Source organism: Mobula birostris, chromosome 29, assembly GCF_030028105.1.
Source record: "Mobula birostris isolate sMobBir1 chromosome 29, sMobBir1.hap1, whole genome shotgun sequence".
NCBI lineage: Eukaryota > Metazoa > Chordata > Chondrichthyes > Myliobatiformes > Myliobatidae > Mobula > Mobula birostris.
The window spans coordinates 18274986-18298414 of record NC_092398.1 but is presented as its reverse complement, the minus strand read 5'-3'; the positions used below and the strand labels follow the sequence as shown (position 1 = coordinate 18298414).

At 42.8% G+C, this 23429-nt stretch overlaps 1 protein-coding gene across 5 annotated transcripts in view; it reads right to left on the bottom strand.

The window, feature by feature from the left end:
• LOC140190023 (uncharacterized) overlaps positions 1–23429 on the bottom strand; it is a 158538-nt gene that overhangs the window by 119496 nt on the left and 15613 nt on the right. For all 5 annotated transcript variants that reach the window (XM_072246420.1, XM_072246419.1, XM_072246422.1 and 2 more), the window contains exons 3-5: positions 15774–16088; positions 9778–10092; positions 4255–4569 (exon numbers count right to left, since the gene is read on the bottom strand). In XM_072246420.1, coding sequence (XP_072102521.1) covers positions 4255–4569; positions 9778–10092; positions 15774–16088 — 945 coding nt within the window. The remainder of the gene's footprint in view (positions 1–4254; positions 4570–9777; positions 10093–15773; positions 16089–23429) is intronic.

Here is a 23429-nt window from a genome sequence, read left to right as displayed (position 1 = left end):
CAGAACTGGCACTTGTCCAGAGAAAGTATTAACCCTTCATCCCTCAGGCGGTCAGCGCCTTCAGCAGCCTCACTTCGTAATCCTTCAAAGTGGACCCGAACACTATGAGATCTCCCAGGTACACCAATACCTCAAGCAAGTTCATATCCCCCATTTCGCCACCACACGTTGGAAAGTCATTGGGGCTCCCGATGTGACCTGGTGCATTTTCTCAAAATGGACGAATCTCAAAGTACATATGAATGCCGTTATGTCTTTGTCAGCCATGGGGATATGATAATACGCAATCGTCAAGTCTAGAGCACTGAACGGCTTTGCTCCACTTTAGCACCAGCGTGCCCTGACTCTCTGGACCGTATAATGCTCATGGACTCTACGGCTCTTCAGAGTCCGATATTCTACGTACATCTGTATCTTACCATTCATCTTCCTGGGCACCACTATTGGAGACGGATGAGGGCTTTTGGGTTCAGAGTTGATCAGAGTTTACTTCAGCATCCGCAGATGCTGCAGAACGTCTTTGACCTCTGCAGGCACCAGTCACAGAGACCTTTATCAGATCGGGGTGCCCTCTGTCACCCGTATGGTGTGTTGAGTACTCTTGGAACAACCCATATCAAACTCGTCAGTAAAAAAGACATCTTCCAGATTCAACTTCCTCTCTAACAACCTCTTCTTTCAAAGTTGAATGACACGGCAGTCAAAGTTGAATGACATGGCAGTCAACATTCCCTTTTTCGCAGAGAGTTTCTCCCCAGCATGTCTCACAGGGAAACCCGAGGAAATCTGCAGATGCTGGAAATTGAAGCAACACACACAACATTCTAGTGGAACGCAGCAGGCCAGACAGCATCCATAGGAAGAAGCACAGTGGAGGTTTCGGGCCGAGAACCTTCGTCAGGACTAACCGAAAGGAGAGATGGTAACAGATTTGAAAGTGGAAGGGGGAGCGGGACATCGGAAATAATAGGAGAAAACTGGGTGGGGGTAAGGTTAGAGCTAAGAGATGGAATGTTGATTTGGCAAAAGGGATACAAGGCTGGAGAAGGGAGGGGATCATGGGACGGGAGGCCTAGGGAGAAAGAAAGGGGAGGGGAGAGCCAGAGGAAGATGGAGGAGTAATTGTGAGCGGGGTGGGGGGGGGGGAGAAGAGAGAGCGAGAGAGAAAAAGGAAATAAATAAATGAATGAATAGATAAATAAGGGATGGGGTAAGGCGGGAGGAGGGGCATTAATAGAAGTCAGAGAAGTCAATGTTCATGCAATCAGGTTGGAGGCGACCCAAACGGAATATAAGGTGTGCTTCCTCCAACCTGAATGTGGCTTCAGCTCGACAGCAGAGGAGGATAGACATATAAGAATGGGAATAGGACGTGGAATTAAAATGTGTGGCCACTGGGAGATCCTGCTTTCTCTGGCGGACAGAGCGTAGGTGTTCAGCGAAACGGTGTCCCAGTCTCCGTCGGGTCTCACGAATATATAGAAGGCCGCACAGGGAGGACCGGACGCAGTATCTCTCACCAGTATATAAAAGACCGCACCCGGAGCACCAGAGGAGTGGGGAAACGATCAGCCATGACTGAATTACGGAGCTGCCTCCACAGGCTAATGACCTAATTCTGCTGTTACGTCTTATGGTCTTCTGGTTGATGAGTTAGATGTCATGGAATATCTCACTTTTGCTTTTCCTGCCTTGAATATGACACGGCTTCATACTAACAGCGTAGATACACCAGACACTAATATCTCAACCTACATTATATGCGCTGCAGTGGAAGCAGGTATCAACATTTGCTGCACACGCATTGGATGTAGTTGTATGAAGGGATACAGTGCTGCAACCTGTCGACGAGGTTTATCATTCGATGCTATCATGTCGAAAAACAAATCAGACGAATAGCAAGCACACTCGTAGTAGTGGTTCCGTGTTCCCGATTTAAAATTGTATCCAACTCATTGGAACAATTGGTTCACTAAATTCACATCTTTCCGGCAGCAGGTAATTTGTGGATTTTATTGGGCCATTGTTTTAAAAGATACAGGAACATAATTAGGCAAATGGGGCCATCGGTTCCGCTGCGAAATCCCATGACGGCTGATATATTCTCCCTCTGCACTACATTTTGTTGCGTTATTCCCGTATTCTTTGATGTCAAGCTTTGGTTGACTGAAGCAGTTATAATTACTGACGTCTGATGACTGATTTCGAACGAGGACGTCAACTGTGATGATGTTATTTGGCAGAGGAATATCGATCAGCTCTGAAGACGGTATTGGTACCTGCACAATGAACCCAACCTGATCAGTCTCAGCTGCCATTCTCGGATTGCAAGTTTCTCGACATACCATGGCCATAAACGTGGAAGGGAACGGAAGAGCAAACATGGTTGACAAAACGGGTGCCCGGCAATTTTACAGCATAGTAAGTGTTCAGCAAATGTTGTTCTGGAATAATGAAGCTCAACTCAACTTATAGACTTGCTTTCATGGATGCTTCAACTCCTGTTCTCAAAATATCAATTTATTTATTTATCTACCTATCAATCATCGATTTATTCATTTACTTAACCATTCAGCTATCCATGCGTCCATCTGTTCATCTTTCTACCCAATTATTATTATTATTATTATTATTATTATTTATTATTATTGATATTGTTATTACTATTACTTTGAACTTTTAACTCACCTCAAGCTGTTAAAACCTGAGGTGCAGGCATAGATAATTACACACATTTTTCAAATTCTGATCACATCCGCACTATTCTAGTTGTGTCTACTCTTTTGGTTTTTCGGAGATTTATATCATTTTACCATCTCAGCCTAACTCCTTAATACTATAGTGACGGGGATAATAGCAGTTGCATAAATTAATATTAGGACTATATATACCTTGTTCATGTTCTATACTCTTTTAATTTCCTCTCTGATTTCAGCCACATTTCTGGTACTTCCACTTATCGATTTCTGCATGTAATATATGTGTTGGAATTGCGACATATAACGGTATTAAGTAAGTTTTCTTGCTTGTTCGTCCTGTAATGTTTTATCCGGGCAGTTACTATGCTGTCAAAGAGGCGCAGAAGAGTCTAGCACAAAAGCAGGTTTTTGTGCCCATCCAGTTCGTTCTGAGCCACTTAAGCTGACAACTCCTATCGGCCTACACCGGAACCATAGCCCAGAAACCACGAGCGTCCATCTATTTATACAATCTGCTCATAGACTTGGCTTACACCTCTTCAGTTACAAGCTCCTTCCATAGTCTACGATGCTCTGTATGAAGGCGTTTCCCCTCAAGTTCCCCTTAAACATTTCCTCTTTCACTTTCAACACGTTACCTCTCGTTGTATTCCCACCCAATTGTTGAATAAGCCTGCTTGCATGAAACCTGTCAGAAACACATAAGTTTCTATACCTCTATCAGATCTCCCATCATTGTACAACGTTCCAAGAATAGAGATGAAAAACTATTAAAGATTTCCTTATAATCTGTCGTGGAGACCCAGCGACATACCTGCAAACTTCCTCCATTATTTTTTCAAAATGATTCAGATCTTCCGTAATGGGAAGTATCCAACATAACACAAAATACTCCAAATTAGGCCTCAACAACTTCTCATAAACTTCAACATAACTTCTTCTATACGTCATACTTAGATTTATAAAGGCCAGTGTACCAAAATAAAACGTTCTTAGTGACCTAAACAGCTGTGACGACACTGTCAATGAGTAATGAAATTGTATTCCCTGATATAGTTGACGTAAAGTACTCCACAGTGCCAAGCCGTTCACTGTGTAAGACCATCCCTAGATTATCCTATTGAAGTGCAACGGTTCCTAACTGTGTGCATTAAATCCAAGCTACAATTTTCAGCCCATTTGTCCAGTAGGTCCAGCTCCTGCTGCAAGCTCAGATAATTAGTATTTATTATCCGACATACTTATTTATTTCAGGTCATTCCTTATATTTTCTGATACGATGAGGCCAACCCTATATGATTCTGAAATCTGCACCTATATGCCCGACCAACTGGGATATAAATCATTGCCGAATTGAACACACCAGCACTTTAAGCGACACAGAATAAACGTTACTGAGTGGCGCTTACCTCAGCAGCGTCAACGATTAGCATATAAGTTCATCTCCTTATGCCTCACAACAACTGGAAGTAGCTGGTTGAATTATTAACATATAGAGTCTTCGTTGTTCCCTGTAGTTATGAAGAAGTAAAGAAGTTTTTAGTTGTATACCTACCTTCTGTACAACTCACGCCCGCATCTTCTCCATGACCGCAGTTATTAATCCCCCATCCTCTGAAGGAACAACTCCAAAGGGCGGATTCCTGCCCATTGCACGCAACATCATCCATCCAGATATTCCCGCTGCCTTGCCCGAAGTGCGCCCCTCCTCTTGCTACTGCGACGGAGGGACAGCCCAATTGCTTGCAGACAACCTTGGCGTCTTCAGTTCCCCATCCATCGTCGCATACCGTTCCCCATTGTGCATTGTGCCGCACCTCCACTCTCCCTGAACAGCGATCGCTGCCGCCTACCAGCCTTATACCATGTTCTGAAACGACATTCAAAGGAAAAATTACCGTGGGACGAGGGGATACATTTATTTTTCAAGTTTCTACCTTCCTGAACACAACACAGTATATGAATGTTTGTACTGAGCGGCCATTGTTGGAGCAATCATGGTTGATAATAGGTCAATGATGAGACTGGGTTGTCAGGCTTTGACTCAAATTAGAATTCGGCTCGGCAGAGTTGTTGGCTCTGGGTAAGATGTCCCGGTAACTTTCTGTTACGTGTCGCTTTTTTTTATATTAATGTTACTTTCTTACTTTCTTATATTGGTGTCCAGGGAGATCCCCATGAACTACAGATGCGTGAAGTGCATCCAGCCGCAGCGCCTTCAAGACCGTGTTAGGGATTGAGGCAGCATATCGATGCACTAGAGCTACTACGGAAGAGTTAACAACAACAAAACGGACTAGCAGCAAACACGTCCATAACTGTGACACCTTGTTCCGGATTTAAAATTGAATCCGGGTCATTGGAAACCACAGAACTCTCAATTCTCATCACTCCGATAGCGAGAGACTTGTGAGTTTCATCGTAGAATAAACGTCGATAAGGCAATAGGAGCAAAATTAGACCAGAATGGCCATCGAGTCTGCTGTGCAATCTACCTCCGATCGTATATTCTCTCTCTGAACTACATTCTCTTGCCTTCTCCCCGCTATCTTTGACCCCAATTTTTGGTTGACGTGAATTGGTTATAAGCCCTGATATCTGAGGATTGAATTAAAACGTGCGTTTTGGACTGCGATGTCGTTCTTTGGTATCGAAATCTTGAGGATATAGTCGATGTCCAAGCAAGGACCCTAACCTGCAGCCAAGCTCAAGACCCAAGACCCCAGGCTGCAGCCAAGCTCAAGACCCAGGACCCCAGCCTCAATCTTCAAGAGCAAAGACCACAGCCTGTCTCCAATCTCAGGCCTCTAGATCCCAGCCACGTCCTGTCCTGTAGCCATGTCATGTCCCTGCCAGGTTCTGGGCGCCGACCCCGAGGCAAGACCCAGGTTCTGGGTCCTTCTCCAGTCCTGGGCTCGGAGTCGAAACCTTGTCTCCATGGTTTGTAGTCCTGGTCCCGCTTTCCCTAGACCAAGTCTGCGTTATTGTCCCTCCTCCTGGTCTGAATCCTGTCACGTCCCTACTATAGTCAAGTCCTGTTCCTTCTACTTCAGTGTCTGTGGCTCCCACTTGGGTCTGTTCCCAGCACCCCATTCTGGCAGAACGAACCAGCCAACCATGGACCCAGCGACACAGACACTGGAGATGAACTCTCGCCATCCAGGTTTCCCTAGTGCCGGAACCTCCCCCCGACCCGCCCGAGTTGTCCTTAGTCATCAAGAGTCTGTTCAGTCGCCCGGAGGCCCCCGTATAAGCGGAGGGGAGCGGGGTACTGTCATGGTACGGTCCGTGAAGTCCGCATTCCAGTCGACAGGGGTCCAGGCGACCGAAAAATCTCTGTAGGACTACGGACGACTCGGGCTGGTCGGAGGGGTGGGGGGATGTTTCGACACTCGGGAATCCTGGATTGCGAGAGTTCATCTCCAGTATCTGTGTCGTTGGGTCCATGGTTGGCTGGTTGGTTCTGTCACAATGAGGGCGCTGGTAGCGGACCCAGATAAAAGACACAGACACTGAGGTACAAGGAACAGGACTTGACTGGAGTAGCGACGTGACAGGATAGAGGCATGGAACAGGGACAACAACGCATACTTGGCTAGTTAGAGCGGGACCAGGACTAGAAACCATGGGCTAGGAGACAAGGCTTAGACTCCGAGCCCGAGACCGGACAAGGATCCAGAACCTACGACTGCCTCAGGCTCTGACCCCAGAACCAGGCAAGAACATGACATAGCTTCAGGACAGGACGTTGCTGGGGTCTAGAGGACTGAGCTTGGGGCTGGGTTCTTGGGTCATGAGCTTGGTTGCAGGCTGGCGTCTTGTGTCTTGAGCTTGTCTGTAGGCTGGGGCCTTGGTCTTGAGGCTTGGAGGCTGGGGACTTCAGGCTTCTGTTCTCGGAGCTTGGCTTGGGATCTACGAGGTTTGTGTTCTTGGAGCTTGGCTTGGGATCTTCGTGGCTTGTGTTCTTGCAGCATCTCCTGGTCAGGACGCGGAACTTCACCACACGGAGGCAAGGACAGGGCGGGCCGGACCCAACGGCCGAGTAACGGCAAACGGCCTGCTTACCCGACAGAAGCAAGGGACAGGAAGGGACAGAACCAACCGCAGGGTAACGGTAATTACGGCCTAGCTTACCCAACGGAGGCAAGGACAGGAAAGGAGCTCAATCCGTGGTGGCTCTGAGTCCTGGGGCAGCCAGCAACCTTGACTGGCTACCGAAACGGCCAAATCCATACCACGATGACTGCTTCGTCGAGAGGCAACAAGGCCCCATGAAGCAATGGTCCTCCAACCTGGTCTAGAGATCACAAATGGTTTCACTAGCCTTCCATCAGCCAGTTGCTCCAAGGGGGACTGACAAAACAAACAGCCCCCATAATCAACCCCAAGGCTACTTATATTCCAAACCCAAAGATGGGAATCACTTGCCTATGATTAACTCAATCAAAACAAGGGACAACTGGAAGACCTGGACCGGATCGTGAACCGGAATGCGGACTTCACGGACGGGACCGTGACAATCTCACCTAAATTTAAATTAGGAAGCCGTAGATTTAACGCAAATCTGCAATGATTTTAGTGAGAGGGATGAATTAAGAAGGAATCCAATCGAAATGTATTGAAATAGAGAGGAGTTCTGGTGCACATAGGGAACGAACTGCAGCAAGAAACGGTGAGGCAATTATGTTATGTCTTATGGTCTTCTGGTTGATGAGGTAGATGTCATGGAATATCTGAGTTTTGCTTCTCCTGCCTTGAATATGATACGGCTTCATACTAACAGCGTAGATACACCAGACAATAATATCTCAACCCACATTATATGCGCTGCAGTGGAAGCAGGTATCAACATTTGCTGCACACGCATTGGATGTAGTTGTATGAAGGGATACAGTGCTGCAATCTGTCGACGAAGTTTATCATTCGATGCTATCATGTCGAAAACCAAATCAGACGAATAGCAAGCACACTCGTAGTAGTGGTTCCGTGTTCCCGATTTAAAATTGTCTCCAGCTCATTGGAACCCTTGGTTCACTAAATTCACATCGTTCCGACAGCAGGAAATTTGTGGATTTTATTGGGCCATTGTTTTAAAAGATACAGGAACATAATTAGGCCAATGGGGCCATCGGTTCCGCTGCGAAATCCCATGACGGCTGATATATTCTCCCTCTGCACTACATTTTGTTGCGTTATTCCCGTATTCTTTGATGTCAAGCTTTGGTTGACTGAAGCAGTTATAATTACTGACGTCTGATGACTGATTTCGAACAAGGACGTCCACTGTGATGATGTTATTTGGCAGAGGAATATCGATCAGCTCTGAAGACGGTATCGGTGCCTGCACAATGAACCCAACCTGATCAGTCTCAGCTGCCATTCTCGGATTGTAAGTTTCTCGACATACCATGGCCATAAACGTGGAAGGGAACGGAAGAGCAAACATGTTTGACAAAACGGGTGCCAGGCAATTTTACAGCATAGTAAGTGTTCAGCAAATGTTGTTCTGGAATAATGAAGCTCAACTCAACTTATAGACTTGCTTCATGGATGCTTCAACTCCTGTTCTCAAAATATCAATTTATTTATTTATCTACCTATCAATCATTAACTTATTCATTTACTTAAACATTCAGCTATCCATGCGTCCATCTGTTCATCTTTCTGCCCAATTATTATTATTATTATTATTATTGATATTGTTATTACTATTACTTTGAACTTGTAACTCACCTCAAGCTGTTAAAATCTGAGGTGCAGGCATAGATAATTACACACATTTTTCAAATTCTGATCACATTCGCACTATTCTAGTTCTGTCTACTCTTTTGGCTTTTCAGAGATTTATATCATTTTAATATCTCAGCCTAACTCCTTAATACTATTGTGACGGGGATAATAGTAGTTGCATAAATTAATATTAGGACTATGTATACCTTGTTCATGTTCTATACTCTTTTAATTTCCTCTCTGATTTCAGCCACATTTCTGGTGCTTCCACTTATCGATTTCTGAATGTGATGTATGTGCTGGAATTGCGGCATATACTGGTATTAAGTAAGTTCTTCTTGTTTGTTCGTCCTGTAATGTTTTATCCGGGCAGTTACTATGCTGTCAAAGAGGCGCAGAAGAGTCTAGCACAAAAGCAGGTTTTTGTGCCCATCCAGTTCGTTCTGAGCCATTTACGCTGACAACTCCTATCGGCCTACACCGGAACCATAGCCCAGAACCCACGAGCGTCCATCTATTTATACAATCTGCTCATAGACTTCACTTACACTTGTTCAGTTACAAGCTCATCCATAGTCTACGATGCTCTGTATGAAGGCGTTTCCCCTCAAGTTCCTGTTAAACATTTCATCTTTCACTTTCAACACGTTACCTCTCGTTGTATTCCCACCCAACTGCTGAACAAGCCTGCTTGCATGAAACCTGTCAGAAACACATAACTTTCTATACCTCTATCAGATTTCTCCTCATTATACAACGTTCCAAGAAAAGAGATGAAAAACTATTAAAGCTTTCCTTATAATCTGTCTTGGAGACCCCGACATACCTGCAAACTTCCCCTGTTATTTTCTCAAAATGATTCACATCTTCCGTGATGGGAAGTAAGCAACATAGCACAGAATACTCCAAATTAGGCCTCACCAACTTTTTATAAACTTCATCATAACTTCTTCTACACGTCATACTTTGATTTATAAAGGCCAGTGTCCCCCAAAAAAAAAATTTCTTTGTGACGACACTGTCAATGAGTAATGAAATTGAATTCCCGGTTATATTTGACGTAAGGTACTCCACAGTGCCAAGCCGTTCACTGTGTAAGACCATCCCTAGATTATCCTATTGAAGTTCAACGGTTCCAAACTGTCTGCATTAAATCCAAGCTACAATTTTCAGCCCATTTGTCCAGTAGGTCCAGATTCTGCTGCACTGTCAAGGATTAGCATACAAATTCATCTCCTTATGCCTCACAACAACTGGAAGTAGCTGGTTGAATTATTAACATATAGAGTCATCGTTGTTCCCTGTAGGTATGAAGAAGGAGTAAAGAAGTTTTTAGTTGTATACCTACCTTCTGTACAACTCACGCCCGCATCTTCTCCGTGACCGCAGTTATTAATCCCCCATCCTCCGAAGGAACAACTCCAAAGGGCGGATTCCTGACCATTGCACGCAACATCATCCATCCAGATATTCCCAGTGCCTTGCCCGAAGTGCGCCCCTCCTCTTGCTACTGCGACGGAGGGACAGCCCAATTGCTTGCAGACAACCTTGGCGTCTTCAGTTCCCCATCCATCGTCGCATACCGTTCCCCATTGTGCATTGTACCGCACCTCCACTCTCCCTGAACAGCGATCGCTGCCGCCTACCAGCCTTATACCATGTTCTGAAACGACATTCAAAGGAAAAATTACCGTGGGACGAGGGGATACAGTTACTTTTCAATGTTCTACCTTCCTGACCACAACACAGTATATGAATGTTTGTACTGAGCGGCCATTGTTGGAGCAATTATGGTTGATAATAGGTCAATGATGAGACTGGATTGTCAGGATTGACCCAAATTAGAATTCGGCTCGGCAGAGTTGTTGGCTCTGGGTAAGATGTCCCGGTAACTTTCTGTTACGTTTCGCTTTTTTTTTATATTATTGTTACTTTCTTACTTTCTTATATTGGTGTCCAGGGAGATCCCCATAAACTACAGATGCGTGAAGTGCATCCAGCCGCAGCGCCTTCAAGACCGTGTTAGGGATTGAGGCAGCATATCGATGCACTAGAGCTACTACGGAAGAGTTAACAATAACAAAACGGACTAGCAGCAAACACGTCCATAACTGTGACACCTTGTTCCGGATTTAAAATTGAATCCGGGTCATTGGAAACCACAGAACTCTCAATTCTCATCACTCCGATAGCGAGAGACTTGTGAGTTTCATCGTAGAGTAAACGTCGAAAAGGCAATAGGAGCAAAATTAGACCAGAATGGCCATCGAATCTGCTGTGCAATCTACCATCGATCGTACATTCTCTCTCTGAACTACATTCTCTTGCCTTCTCCCCGTTATCTTTGACACCAAGTTTTGGTTGACGTGAATCGGTTATAAGCCCTGATATCTGAGGATTGATTTAAAATGTGCGTTTTGGACTGCGATGTCGTTCTTTGGTATCGAAGTTTTGAGGACATAGTCGATGTCCAAGCAAGGACCCTAACCTATCATTGTCAGCTGTGTTAGACTGCTGGGAGATAGAACGGAAATTTCTCTTCATATCATCACCTGAAACGGAAGGATAAAACTGTTCACAAGAACTATTAGGGGTATTTCTGATCGTCGTTCAGAAACTGGGTATCTCAACCCAAACTATGGAATCACTTTAATGAATGCTACAACTTAGTTTCACAAAATATGATTTATTTCTTTATCAATGAACGAGGTATTACTTTACTTATTTAGTTCTTCTTAATTTCCCACTTAATTATTTAACCCATCTATCCAAACACTTATCTGCCCTTCTAATTGTATGACGATTGTTATTATTATTATTATTATTATTATTATTATTATTAACATTATAAACCAATATCTCAGTACAAGCTGGTAAAACCTGAGGTACCGGCATAGCCAAACATACTCATTCGTCCATTGTTACGAACTTTTGCACTATTCTAGTAATATTTACACTTTTGGCTTTCTGCAGATTTGCACCATTATTGCTGTTAAGTTTAAGTATCTACATGGTGACTTAGGGATAATACTAGTTGTACATGTTCCTTTTTGGGACAATTAATACCCTGCTCATATTCCATCGACTCTGAATTTCCTCTTTTGATTAAGCATATTTCTGGTCTTCGTCAATTGTTCATTTCTATATGTTACCTGTCTGTGGAATGACTATATCTATAAAGTAAGCTGTTCATGAGTGTTATTCAGTAATGTTCTATCCGCATGGTTATTCTATCATAGAGTCATCGAAATCTGTAGCACCACAGCAGGGCGTTACGCCCATCTAGCCCCTGCCGACCCATTTAAACCGCCTACAGTCATCGAACACAACATTTGGATCATTACCCTCCATACCCTTTATCCATGCCCCAATTTAACTTCCCATGAACGTTGAAATCGAGTTCGTATGCACGACTTTAGTTTGCAGGTAATTCCGCACTTTCATGACCCCCTGAATGAACACCACTCAGGTTCCCCTTAAACGTTTCACCTTTCACTCGAGATGCATGGCCTCTATGTGTAATCCCACTCAGCCTGCGAAAGGAGCTTGTTTGCAATTACCCAACCTATACCTGGCTTAACCCAGGCAACCTTTTCTTATTCGATACTTTCACAGTATAGTCCGAGTCAATTTTGAACTGGCCCAAGAATCCCCTCATAACAAGTGTCTATACCAAATTTTCAACCACAGATCTATTTAGAATGTATGAATAGTCTATCTGACATTAATCAATGGCTTATTAATCCTTAATTAATGTTTCAGAGATATAAAATCCATGTCAATAGATACGGGTCAAATTTGACCCGGAACACCCTCAATGTACAAAAATTTGCAGCACCTGTACAAAAGTATATATTTTTAAATATTTTCATTTCTGTGCATTTTAGGTCACCTTAGGAAAATTCATCAAATTTCGGCTAGAAAAAAATGGCATTATAGGTGTTTTTACTGCTGTCAAATGTCAAAACGGGTCAAATTTGACCCCAGCAGTATGTATGGGACAGTTGTGTATACTTGTATCAAATCTCGCCTGAATCTTCTACCTACAAGAAATAAAGTACTAAACTATACAATCATGCAACAAATCTAAAACTTCCGCAAATTTCTGCCGTTGTGCGGTGGAGCGTAAATTGACCGCATGTATTAAGGTTTGGCAAGTAGCATAAAAGTCGTTAAAGCAAAATTCCTTCAAAAACTAGTGTATACGACCCAATCCATCAAGAATAAAGCCCTTCCACATCATTCAGCAGGCCTACACGGCGTGCTGCCGAGGGAAAGCAGCATTCATCGCAGGTGTCGATTGCTGAGGTCACGCTCCGCTCTCGCTGCTGATCAAGAAGAAATTCTAAAAGCCTCAGGGCTCACTCAATCAGATTCAGGACAGTTATTACCCCTCAACGATCAGGCTCTTGAACCAAAGGGCAGTACCCCTCAACTTCACTTGCCCCTTCAATGAATTGTTTCCACAGCCTGCAGACTCCATTTCAAGGACTCTTCACCTGCTCTCCTTATGTTTTCGATATATATTACTTAATTATCATTATTGCACTAGTCTTCTATTTTCTCAGCACAAACTGGCAAAACCTAAGGTATGGCCATAGCCAAGCACATTCCTTTGACAAACAGGACAAGAACTGTAGATTCTGGAAATCCAAAGCAACACACACGAATTACTCTCGGCAGATCTTTGGAAAAGAGTAAGCATTCGACGTGTAGGGTTGCGACTCTTCATCACACTCATTTCTTAATTACTGAAAAACTTTTAGTCTATTCTAGTGATGTTTATGAGGGTAGATTTCCTGGAGAATTACGTAAGTATTGCTGTGTAGGGCGAATTGTTTTAATGCTTTTGTGTACTGGCTTTGGGATGATGCTAGCTGAATTATGTTCATTATTTCTTTTTTTGTCAGCTCAAGTTCACTGATGATGAATCCCAGCTAATTTTAGGATAAATGTCAGCAGAAGATGGCAGATTTAAAACTGTTTTTCGTCAACCAAATGTTTTGTTCAAAGGTTATGGAGAGAAGAAGGGTTGCTGATCGAAGGGTTAATAAATCAGTTATAAAGAGTTGATGGAGAGTCTCGATTACACCACTGATGAAATTCCTCTGTTATGTGTTATGGATTTATGGTCTAACACAGGGGTACTAAACTGAAGGTCCACGGACCACCCCCCCACCCCCCCCCACCCCACCCCCGCCCACCAGCGGTAATGATAATGTTCCATGGTACTAACAAAATGTTAGGGAAACTTTGTCTAAGACCCTATCCACATTTCTCCTGCTGAGTGAGTGATGCAGAATTTAGCTTTTCGTGCCTTCTTTTCACTACGACTGAATTTTAACTCCGGGACGTGGAACTATAACTCTGACTCCTTCTAATCTTTTATTGATTAGCTACACGCATTAACTAGCAGGTGTGCATGTACGCCTAACAAAGTAGCCATGAAGCGAGTCTTTTTTTTTCTGGTTGCCTGCCGTGACTAGTCGTGTTGCACAGGGGTTGATCTGTGGGGTTAGTCTGTGGTGAGGAAGGCAAATGTAATGGTACCATTCATTTCAACAGGAATGGAATATTAAAGAAAAGATGTAATGTTGATGCTTAGAAGCCTTGGGAGAGATCTTTCTTGAAGAGTGGTGAGTAGTTTACTGCCCTTTATCTTAGAAAGGCTCTGCTGAATCTGGAGAGGTTTCAAAGGGGTTTTATGGAAACTGCTATTTGCAAACAAACTTTGCGTCGCTCAAGCCCGATTCATCATCGCTAACCGTTCCCCACTATCCTCTGTGATTCACCTCCACTCTTCCCGAGCAACAACTGTTGCCACCTACTAGTCTTATATCCAGACACGAAATAAAAGGAAATGAATAAATTTTATCCGTTGCACAGAAAGATTTCGTGTGTGCTTCTTTTGCCACCTCACTGTGTTCCATATCTATGGCCATAATATCTCATTACGGGTAATCCAGTGATACCTGGCAGTGATCATTTTTGTTCTGATGTCGCTATGTTGTCGCATTTACGAAAAGACGCAATTCTAGCGAATTGATTACAATTATCCTCAAAAGGGCTCTGTTTATTTCAATAAATGACATGTGTTAATATTCTTTTTACCTGAGCAACAGTATTATATCCAAACGTCCCACTGAGAGATAGCCCGAATTGAAGAATACAGTTTAGGCGCCTCCATTCCATATTCACAAGGATTCCCATGTAAGCTAGTCTCATTTGCCCACCTTTGGTGCATATCCCTCCACAGCTTGCCTGTTCATGTAACCGTCCAATTGTATTTTACTGTAGATAATATGCCTATTTGAATTGCGTCATCTGGAAGCATGTACCGACCACTCTCTGGGAGAAAATAGCCATCATATTCCTGTTAAGGTTGCTTATACCAACTGTTGAAACTGCCATCACCGGTAGACAGGGTCATAGAGTCAGCTTTTGCCACAAAAGTGCTCATAAATCAATGTATTGAGTACAAGAGACAGGATATTATGTTGAAGTTGTATAATACGTTGGTGAGGCCTAATTTGGAGTTTGTGTGCAGTCTTAGTCACCAACCGACTGGAAAGAAGTAAAGATTGGAAGAGTACAGAGAAAATTTGCAATGTTGATACATTGCTGTGGAAATAATTTATTTTAATCATTCGCTGGTATGAATTAAACAATGGACGTTGTTGGTGCCCGTTGGGGAAATATACTCCGTGCCGACCTTGAGAGCCAGTAATTTCTGAAGCGTTCTGAAGTATAGAAGCTTGGTGAAAAGGTATAATACTTATTAGTGAATATCTGAGTTGTGGTATAGTTTTATACCTTGCTGAGTATGTAAGTCGAATAAGCATCTCTATTCTTTTGGTGGTGAATAAACGTTAAGTATGAATTTTGGCAAAATGTTATAAATTTTGTTTAAATTTCCGTCATTTTCCACTGGGCACGTGACAATATTAACAGCTCATTTGTTTTTCACGAGACAATTTACTAGTCTGTTTGCTCTGCCGTGAGGTCTTAAGTTCAGACTGCGACAAGTCCGTAACTCTGTTAATGACTATGAGTATGTATTAGAGACCCTGTCTATGTTTCCACTTCCTTCTGACAGACTCCAAATAAAAACTTCGAAACGGGCTTTGTTTGGGGGCACTTTCAACGGAATGATCGCAGAATTGCAACAAACCCCTCACAGGGAAGCCTTCCAGCCGCAATGCCGAGGGGCACTAAAGGAAAAAGACAGTGGTTGAATTTGGTAACAAAACTACAGTTGAATAAGTCCGGTTAACCATGATCATCATTCATTATAGGTCTACTGTTTAAATTAGCATTTTTTCAGTTAAATAAATATATGCATACCTGATTGGCAAGTAACACCTGCATCTTCACTATGTGTGCAATCATGAACGCCCCATCCCCGGAACCGGCATTCAGACAGTCGAGTCTCAGAACCTTGGCAGGCCACGTTGTCCATCCAAATTTTCCCTCGGCCAGTCCCGAACCGTGCTTTCTCGAATGCAAGTGCACGCGAACCACACCTAAGTTGTCGGCAAACTACCTCCGCGTCTGCTCTCGCCCAATAGTCGTCGCAAACCGTGCCCCATTGGTTATTGTGGAGAACTTCCACTCTCCCGGAACAGCGATTGTTCCCGCCAATCAGTCTCACAGTAGGCGCTAGAATGAAGTATAAAGACAGCGTTAGTTGTTGCTCACGCTCTTTGTATACATTTTACATTTATCTCATCTGTTTATTTATAGATAGAACATAAAACAGTCTCTTTTAGCCCAACGAGCCCGGCAATCCATTTATATAACACTGGCCTAAATACAGGAAAATTTGCAATGGATAATTAACCTAAAATCTCGAATAGTTTCGGGCTTTGGAAGCAAACCCAGCAGTCGAAGGAACCACGCCGTCACAGGGAGAATGCACGAACTTCTTACTGACAGCGGCGGACCTGAACTCGGAATTCCAGAACGCCCCTATCTGTAAGAGGGTCGCCTTAACCGATAGGCTACCATGGCGCGTCTTCTTCCTCTTTCGTCCTGCTGAAGTTGAAAAAGTTAAAGAAACCTCAGATTTAAAGAAACATTTAATAAATATATTCATTAAATTGCTCCCCGTGATTGCTCATTCGATTGCTCTTTGGAAATACTGAATGATTGGAAGCACGTATTACGTACAAATAATGCTGTGCTTTGCGGATTATAGGTGAAACAGTGGCCGTACCGATTGCTAACTCTTGGGGCAAATGTTGTATATCTCATTTGATGCTTCCATTGGTGCACTTATTCGATGCGCGATCCGTCTACACGAAAGCATTGCATTAAACCATTAGGGTACAACATGGTTTTGAAAGTGTAAATTGGAGTATCTCAAATAAGTGCAGAAAGGTTCTTGGAATCAACATGTACAGTGTGAGCAAGACACTGAAGGATATTAATAAGCAGGCGTCTTGATGTAGAAAAACTCAGTTTGACCCATCGAGACTGCTCTTCTTTATCATCATGGCTGATCCATTTACCCTCTTAGCCTCAATCTCCTGCCTTATCGCTGTATTTCGTCATGTCCTCATTAATTCAGAATCTATCAACCTCTGCCTTAAATATATCCAATGACTTGGCCTTCACAGCTGCCTTTGGCAACGAGTCTCACATATGTACCACACACTGGTATCTAATTCCCTCCATTTAAATTCCACCCTCCCCCTCCCCGAAAAAAAAGAAGCTATGGGGTTATTATTGTGGTTCACGCTATGAGAAAGAAGGTGTTAACAATAAAAGTGAAAATATAAGTAACGTTTAATAGATGATTTGGTAAAATTGCTGAAAATTTACTCATTTTATGTTCCGATAGCATAGACAGGAGGGCTCAATTCTCCCAGAAACCAACATGTTAGTTTTTTTATTCGTTTTGTTCGTTGGTTTGTTTGTTCTGTAGCGGGACTAACTCGTCCACAGACAAAACCGTATCTTGAATGTCAAGAGTCATCGAGGTACAGCAGAGAAACAGGCTCTTCAGCCCATGTATCCATACCAAAGCTCTTCACCCAATGGCCTGCGCAGGGACCATGGCCCTCATCAACCTTATCATCCGTGTACCTATGCAATTATCTCTTAAAAGCTGAAATCGAGCTCGCCTGCACTATTCTACACTCATGCCCCACTGAGTGAAGAAATAGCCAATCATGTTTCCCTTAAATTTTCGCTTTTCTACCTTTACCGATGACCTCTGGTTGAAGTCCCACCCAACCTCAGTTTGCATTTACCCTCTCTATAGCCCTCATAATTGTGTATACATCTATCAAATCTTCTCATAATCTTCTACGTCCTGAGGAATATAGTCCCACCCAATTCAATATTTCATTATACCTTAGGTCCTCCAGACGCGGCAATGTCCTTGTTAAGTTTCTCTGTACTCTTTCACGTGTGGGCACGTGGCCAAGTGGTTAAGGCATTGGACTAGCGACCTGAAGGTCGTGAGATCGAGCCCCAGCTGAGGGAACGTGTTGTGTCCTTGAGCAAGACACTTAATCACACATTGCTCTACGACGATACTGGTGCCAAGCTGCATGGGTCCATACATTGGTGTATGGACATACATACATGGAAAATATCATGACAGACCAGAGAACTCGTCTAGTGAGGCATTATGAGTGACACTGAGTAATAGCAAATGTATGACAATGTTAATGAGACCGTATTGCAGAGCACCCAATAGTCCGAGGGATTTAGGGGATTAAAGTTGCAGACATCACAGACAGTTGGAAAAACAGATAAGTATGTTATAGGTTCAATAGGTTCAATTTAATCTCGCAGAAATGTATACAATATGCATCCTGAAATAGTAGACAGATGTATGTGCCTTGGTACACTTTGTATCCAGTGATCAAAATCTCTTTCAGAAAAATAGGGAGAACTAAAAGAAGGCAGAGCGAGGCAGAATCTTTAGCGATTTTACAAATATGCTAATAGCAAAAGAATTGCAAAGGAAAAACGTGTTCCTCTGGAAGATCAGAATTGTAATCCACGCATGGAATCAAAGGAGACGGTGTAGATCTTAAATTCTGTTCTTCATCCTTGTTTACTTAAGAGATGGATTCAGAATATTTAGAAATGAGGCAAAACTGCATCAATCTCACGGCCACTATACAGATTACAGAGGAGGAGATGTTTGATGTCCTGAGGCAAATTAGGTTGGATAAATTCCCAGAACATGACACATGGCAAATGTAGAAAATGTCGGTGCTCTAGCTGGGATACTTGAGTAATCCTTAACGACATGTGACGTAGCGGAGGATTGGAAGAAATACATCTCACCCGTTGTTTATCAAACGCTGTCAGCATTAACTACGAAATTAAAGGCCGATGATGCTGACAACAGTAGTGGGAATATTATTGGAAGGTATTCTGAAGGACGAAATACATGGGTACTTCGATAGACATGGACTGATCAACGACTCACGCTTCTCATCTTTTTTGCCGGTCCTGACGAAGGATCTCAAGCACGATAAGTTTTACACAGTGAACGGCAGGCAGTAAGAAATAAGGGAATACAGGTCCGCAATTCATTAAAGTTGGCGGCACAGGTTGATGGCGTCGTAAAGAAAGCTTTTAGCAGATTGTCCTTCATAAATCAAAGTTCTGAGGCCGGTAGATAGGCTGTTACGTTCGAATTGTATAAGACACTGGTGAGGCCTAACTTGGAGCACTGGTTACCCGCCTACAAAAAAAAAGCTGTGAATAATATTAAAAGACAACACAGAAAACTCAAAAGTATGCTGCCGGAAATAGAGGGCCTATATCATAAGGAAAGACAGAATAGCTTTGGAGTTTTGTTTTCAATTTGGAACATGGAAAATTGGGAGGAGATTTGATAGAGGCATACAAAATTCTGAAGGGCACAATTAAGTTAAAGGCAAGCAGGGCATTTTCCATAAAAGTTGGGTGGGCCTACAACGAGATGTTACGGGTTGAATGTGAAAGCTGAAATATTTAAAACTTCTTCATTCAGAGGGTTGTGAGAGTGTGAAACGAGCTGCCAGCGCAGGAGGTGCCTTTATGCTCGATTGCAGCTTTTAAGAGAAGTCTGTAGATGTACATAGATAGTAGATATATAGAAGGCTATAGACACTGTGCGTGTCAATGGGAGTAGGCAGTTTTACTGTCTCTGCACGCACTAGTTGGACCGAAGGGTCTGTTCACATGCTGTACGTTGCTATGACTTTTGGACTCTAGGTCACATGCACGCATCGCTAGACGTCTGGTCGGAAGGTGAACAACTTGGCCTGATATAGGAGCACAGACTAAGAAATGTTAATTAGTCAGATATCAAAGAGTAAGATAAATTCTTTCATTTCAAGATGTGTCAGTGCCTCTAAGATTTCTGCTGCAGCACAGACAATACCTGTCCACATCATTAAGGCGTCTCAGACTGCTCAGGATAAGAAATATCAGTGTCAGTGTGAGCTATAAATACTGTCACGTACCCCGTGACGGGGATAAAGAAACCAGCAGAAATAGAAACCACTTTGGAGTCCAGTATTGCTATAAATTAATAATATTTACTAGTAACTACGCAATACAGTAATATAAATGAAGATAAATCACACAGGTTAGCAATGATTTTATATATATATAAGTACATTAATCAGTAAGTGTGGAAATATATGTATGAAAACCAAGCTTCTTTAAGTCTAGGGGTGGAAAGATACTGTCTTACGATGTTGAGCAAAGTTCTGTTCAGTTCAGTTCGTGGTATTTAGTTGAGAAATGATGGAGAGAGAGAGAGAGAGAGAGAGAGAGAGAGGGAGAGATTTGAGTCTTCAGGTGAGCTGATGCCGTCGATCTTCTCGTCGTCCTCAGAAATCCCTTACAAGTCACCGACTGTGACTTTAACAAAGGGGACCGGTTTTCTGTGGCGGAGCTATCACCCAAGCGAGGGTGGATACATAGACAACTCCACACTAGTCAACCCCTTTTCTTCCGTCCAGTATAAGAGCGATTGGATCGATCCGCCTGATCTATCCTCCAGATCCCACTTTTCCTGCGGGCACAACAATGCTCATTCAGTGTCCAGATCATGTGTCTGAGGTCTGTATCATCTGACCTCCTATTTATTTCGCCAGGCTGAGCATCACCTGTCATTCAATGAGTCCCTCCTTCCTTTGTCTGTAAAGGAATGCGAGCAGGCAGCAAGTCTTTGGAAGTAACATCAACAACCTGCCTTTGGTCACCATAGCAACTTTCGAGCTGCTCGGCGCTGTCTCCAAACCCAACTCAGTAGAAATCCAAAGTTACTTCCAATGCGTTAAAGTGACAGTCCAACCGTTAATCCTCTCTCTCTCTCTCTCTCTCTCTCTCTCTCTCTCTCTTTCTCTCTTTTCAAAAGCAACATATCGGTGGGAAATAACTCTCCCTCTCTCTCTTCAAAAGCACAGTTAACAGGAGTACTCCAGCATCTCCTTACACTCGCTTTCCTCAGAGAAAAAAAAATGATTAAGATGTTTTTTTTTGTCAAAATGTAAAGTATAGAGTTTGAAACAAAAATCTTCAGATGACTGAACAGAAATATGTGCAATTTCCAAATTAATATCTGGATAACTAATCAGCTATAACATTGTCAGTACCTTTCACGTGTTTGATTTTTAAGTCACCTTCCTGCAATATCAGACTCCAATTTAACAATCTTCTATTCTTATCCTTCATCTTAGTTAGAACCATCATCGGATTATAACCCATGTAAACCACAAGTGGTCCCTGAGCAACAGAACGGTTTTCAGGTCTCTGATCTTAGGCCCCAAAATGTTGTGAAGCCAGAATAAGTGCTAGTAATTCCTTTTCAACAGTTGAATAATTTTTCTGGTGTACATTAAAGTTCTTTGAGAAATAGGCTACTGGATGTTCAATGTCGTCCACTCCCTTCTGTAACAGTACTGCCCCAGCAGCTTCGTCACTAACACCGTTTGTTATAGAAAATGGCTTTGCAAAATCAGGTGCTTTGAGCACAGGATGATAACACAATATGGTTTCCAGACGTTCAAATGCCACCTGGCAAAGGTTACTCCATTCAAATCTTTCACTTTTCCCCAGGAGTTTTGTTAGTGGGAGAGCAATGTCTGCAAAGTTCTTACATAACTTATGATAATATTTAACCATTCCTAAAACCTTTCTCAAAGCTTTCTTGCTGGTCAGAAGAGGAACTTCAGCAATAGCTTGAACCATGGTCTGTACAGAAGCCAGTTGGCCTTGGCCCACCACATAACCCAGATATGTAACCATGGCATGGCCAAGCTCACTTTTAGCGAGGTTGACAGTAAGAGTGGCCTTGGAAGGTCTATCAACCCGTTTTTCTACAGCTGCAATATGCTCTTCCCACGTGTCATTCCAGACCATTACGTCACCAAAATAGGCCTCTGTGTTTTCTAACCCTCTAATCACCGAATTGATCATTCTTTGAAATGTCCCTGGTGCATTTTTCATCCCAAAGGGCAAAACAGTCTCGACAGTATCACAAATGCTGATATCTCTTTAACCTACTCTGTTAAAGGAACACCCCGGTATCATTTTAACAAGTAAAACTTAATAAGTCATTTAGCCTTCTCCACTCTATCAATACAGTCATCCATTCTTTTTCTTTGTTCTTTCTTGTTTCTAATTTCTTCTTCAATCATTTTACTTTCCTCAAAGCTCACTCTGTGAAGATACCATTTCAAAGGCTGGGCTGAATTCATAATGACGTGATGCACTGCACCTGTGCACCATTTCAAAAGCCCCATTAGTCCTTTCCCTTGTTGTTGCGGTCTAAGGTCCAACTGATGGACCTTATCAGTAATATGTCTCAAATCAATGGAATTCTGACATCTGGGTGAGTCTAGATTCAATGGGTAAACATGTCTTTCCATTCCATTATCAGATTTCACGACTTCATTTTGTTCCATAACAATTCTCCCAGCTGCAATTCCAGTAAACAAGTGTCTTATTTTGACTCGACCATTTTATAAACTTTCCTTAGCAAGGACTCAAAGCTTACTAAATCCCTTCCAGAGTTCTCTGAGCAGGGTCAAAGGTCCTTTTGGCCTGTAACTGAACAGGTTCCAACAGATTACCCTGCATTCTGCATTCTGAATCGAATCTCCAACAATAAATAAAAGGAGGAGAACCCCCTCATCCCAATTTTTCCCATTTCTCATACAATGTCCTTTACTCATGATCTTAAGAGTTGAGTTGAGCCATTCCAAGGCTCCCTTGGGCTCTGTGTGATATGTAAATGACACCATGTGTTTAGCTTCAATACTCTTAACTTGGAAAGCTGGCAACATGCCTCCATTGTTTACCAAATTCTGCATCATCATCAGGCTGATGAGAATTACGTAAACATTATGAAAGAGGCTAAACAATCTCTTCATCAACTTTCTTCGACCTTCACTACGCCTTGCTTCCATAGCAACTTCCACTCCAAAATCATAACAATTATTCTTTTACTCCTTCTCCATAACATTATGACCTTGCAGGTGCTCACTTCCACATGTCCAAACAAAATTCAACAAACTACGCATCCTGTCTCAGCAGGCCTTTGTCCTGCAAGCAGGGTCAAAAGTCATGCAACCAATCCAACCTTTTCCAGCACTTTATCCAAAAGTCCAGGAACAGCACTTTTGTCATTATTTCCAACAACATTGACCTCACCAACTTTTAAAACAACGGTCTACTATAAATGACTGAGAATCCTCACATTCCACTGGTACCAGGTTAAACTCCTTATTCACTGAACCAAGATCATCTAACACACAAAAACTGCATTCCTTTCCAACCAGGTCAGGCACATCAGACTTCAACTGAGCCTTAGCATAAGGTTCAGAATCCTGTGAACTCACAGGTACTTCAACAACCTGAACACATTCAACCGGAACAACTGCCTCTTCTGGGCTGTCATCACTTGTCCCAGTTGCAAATTCAAGGTCATCTCGAACCTCCCAGCTATTCTCTGGCCAACTCTTTTCAGGAGTAAACTCA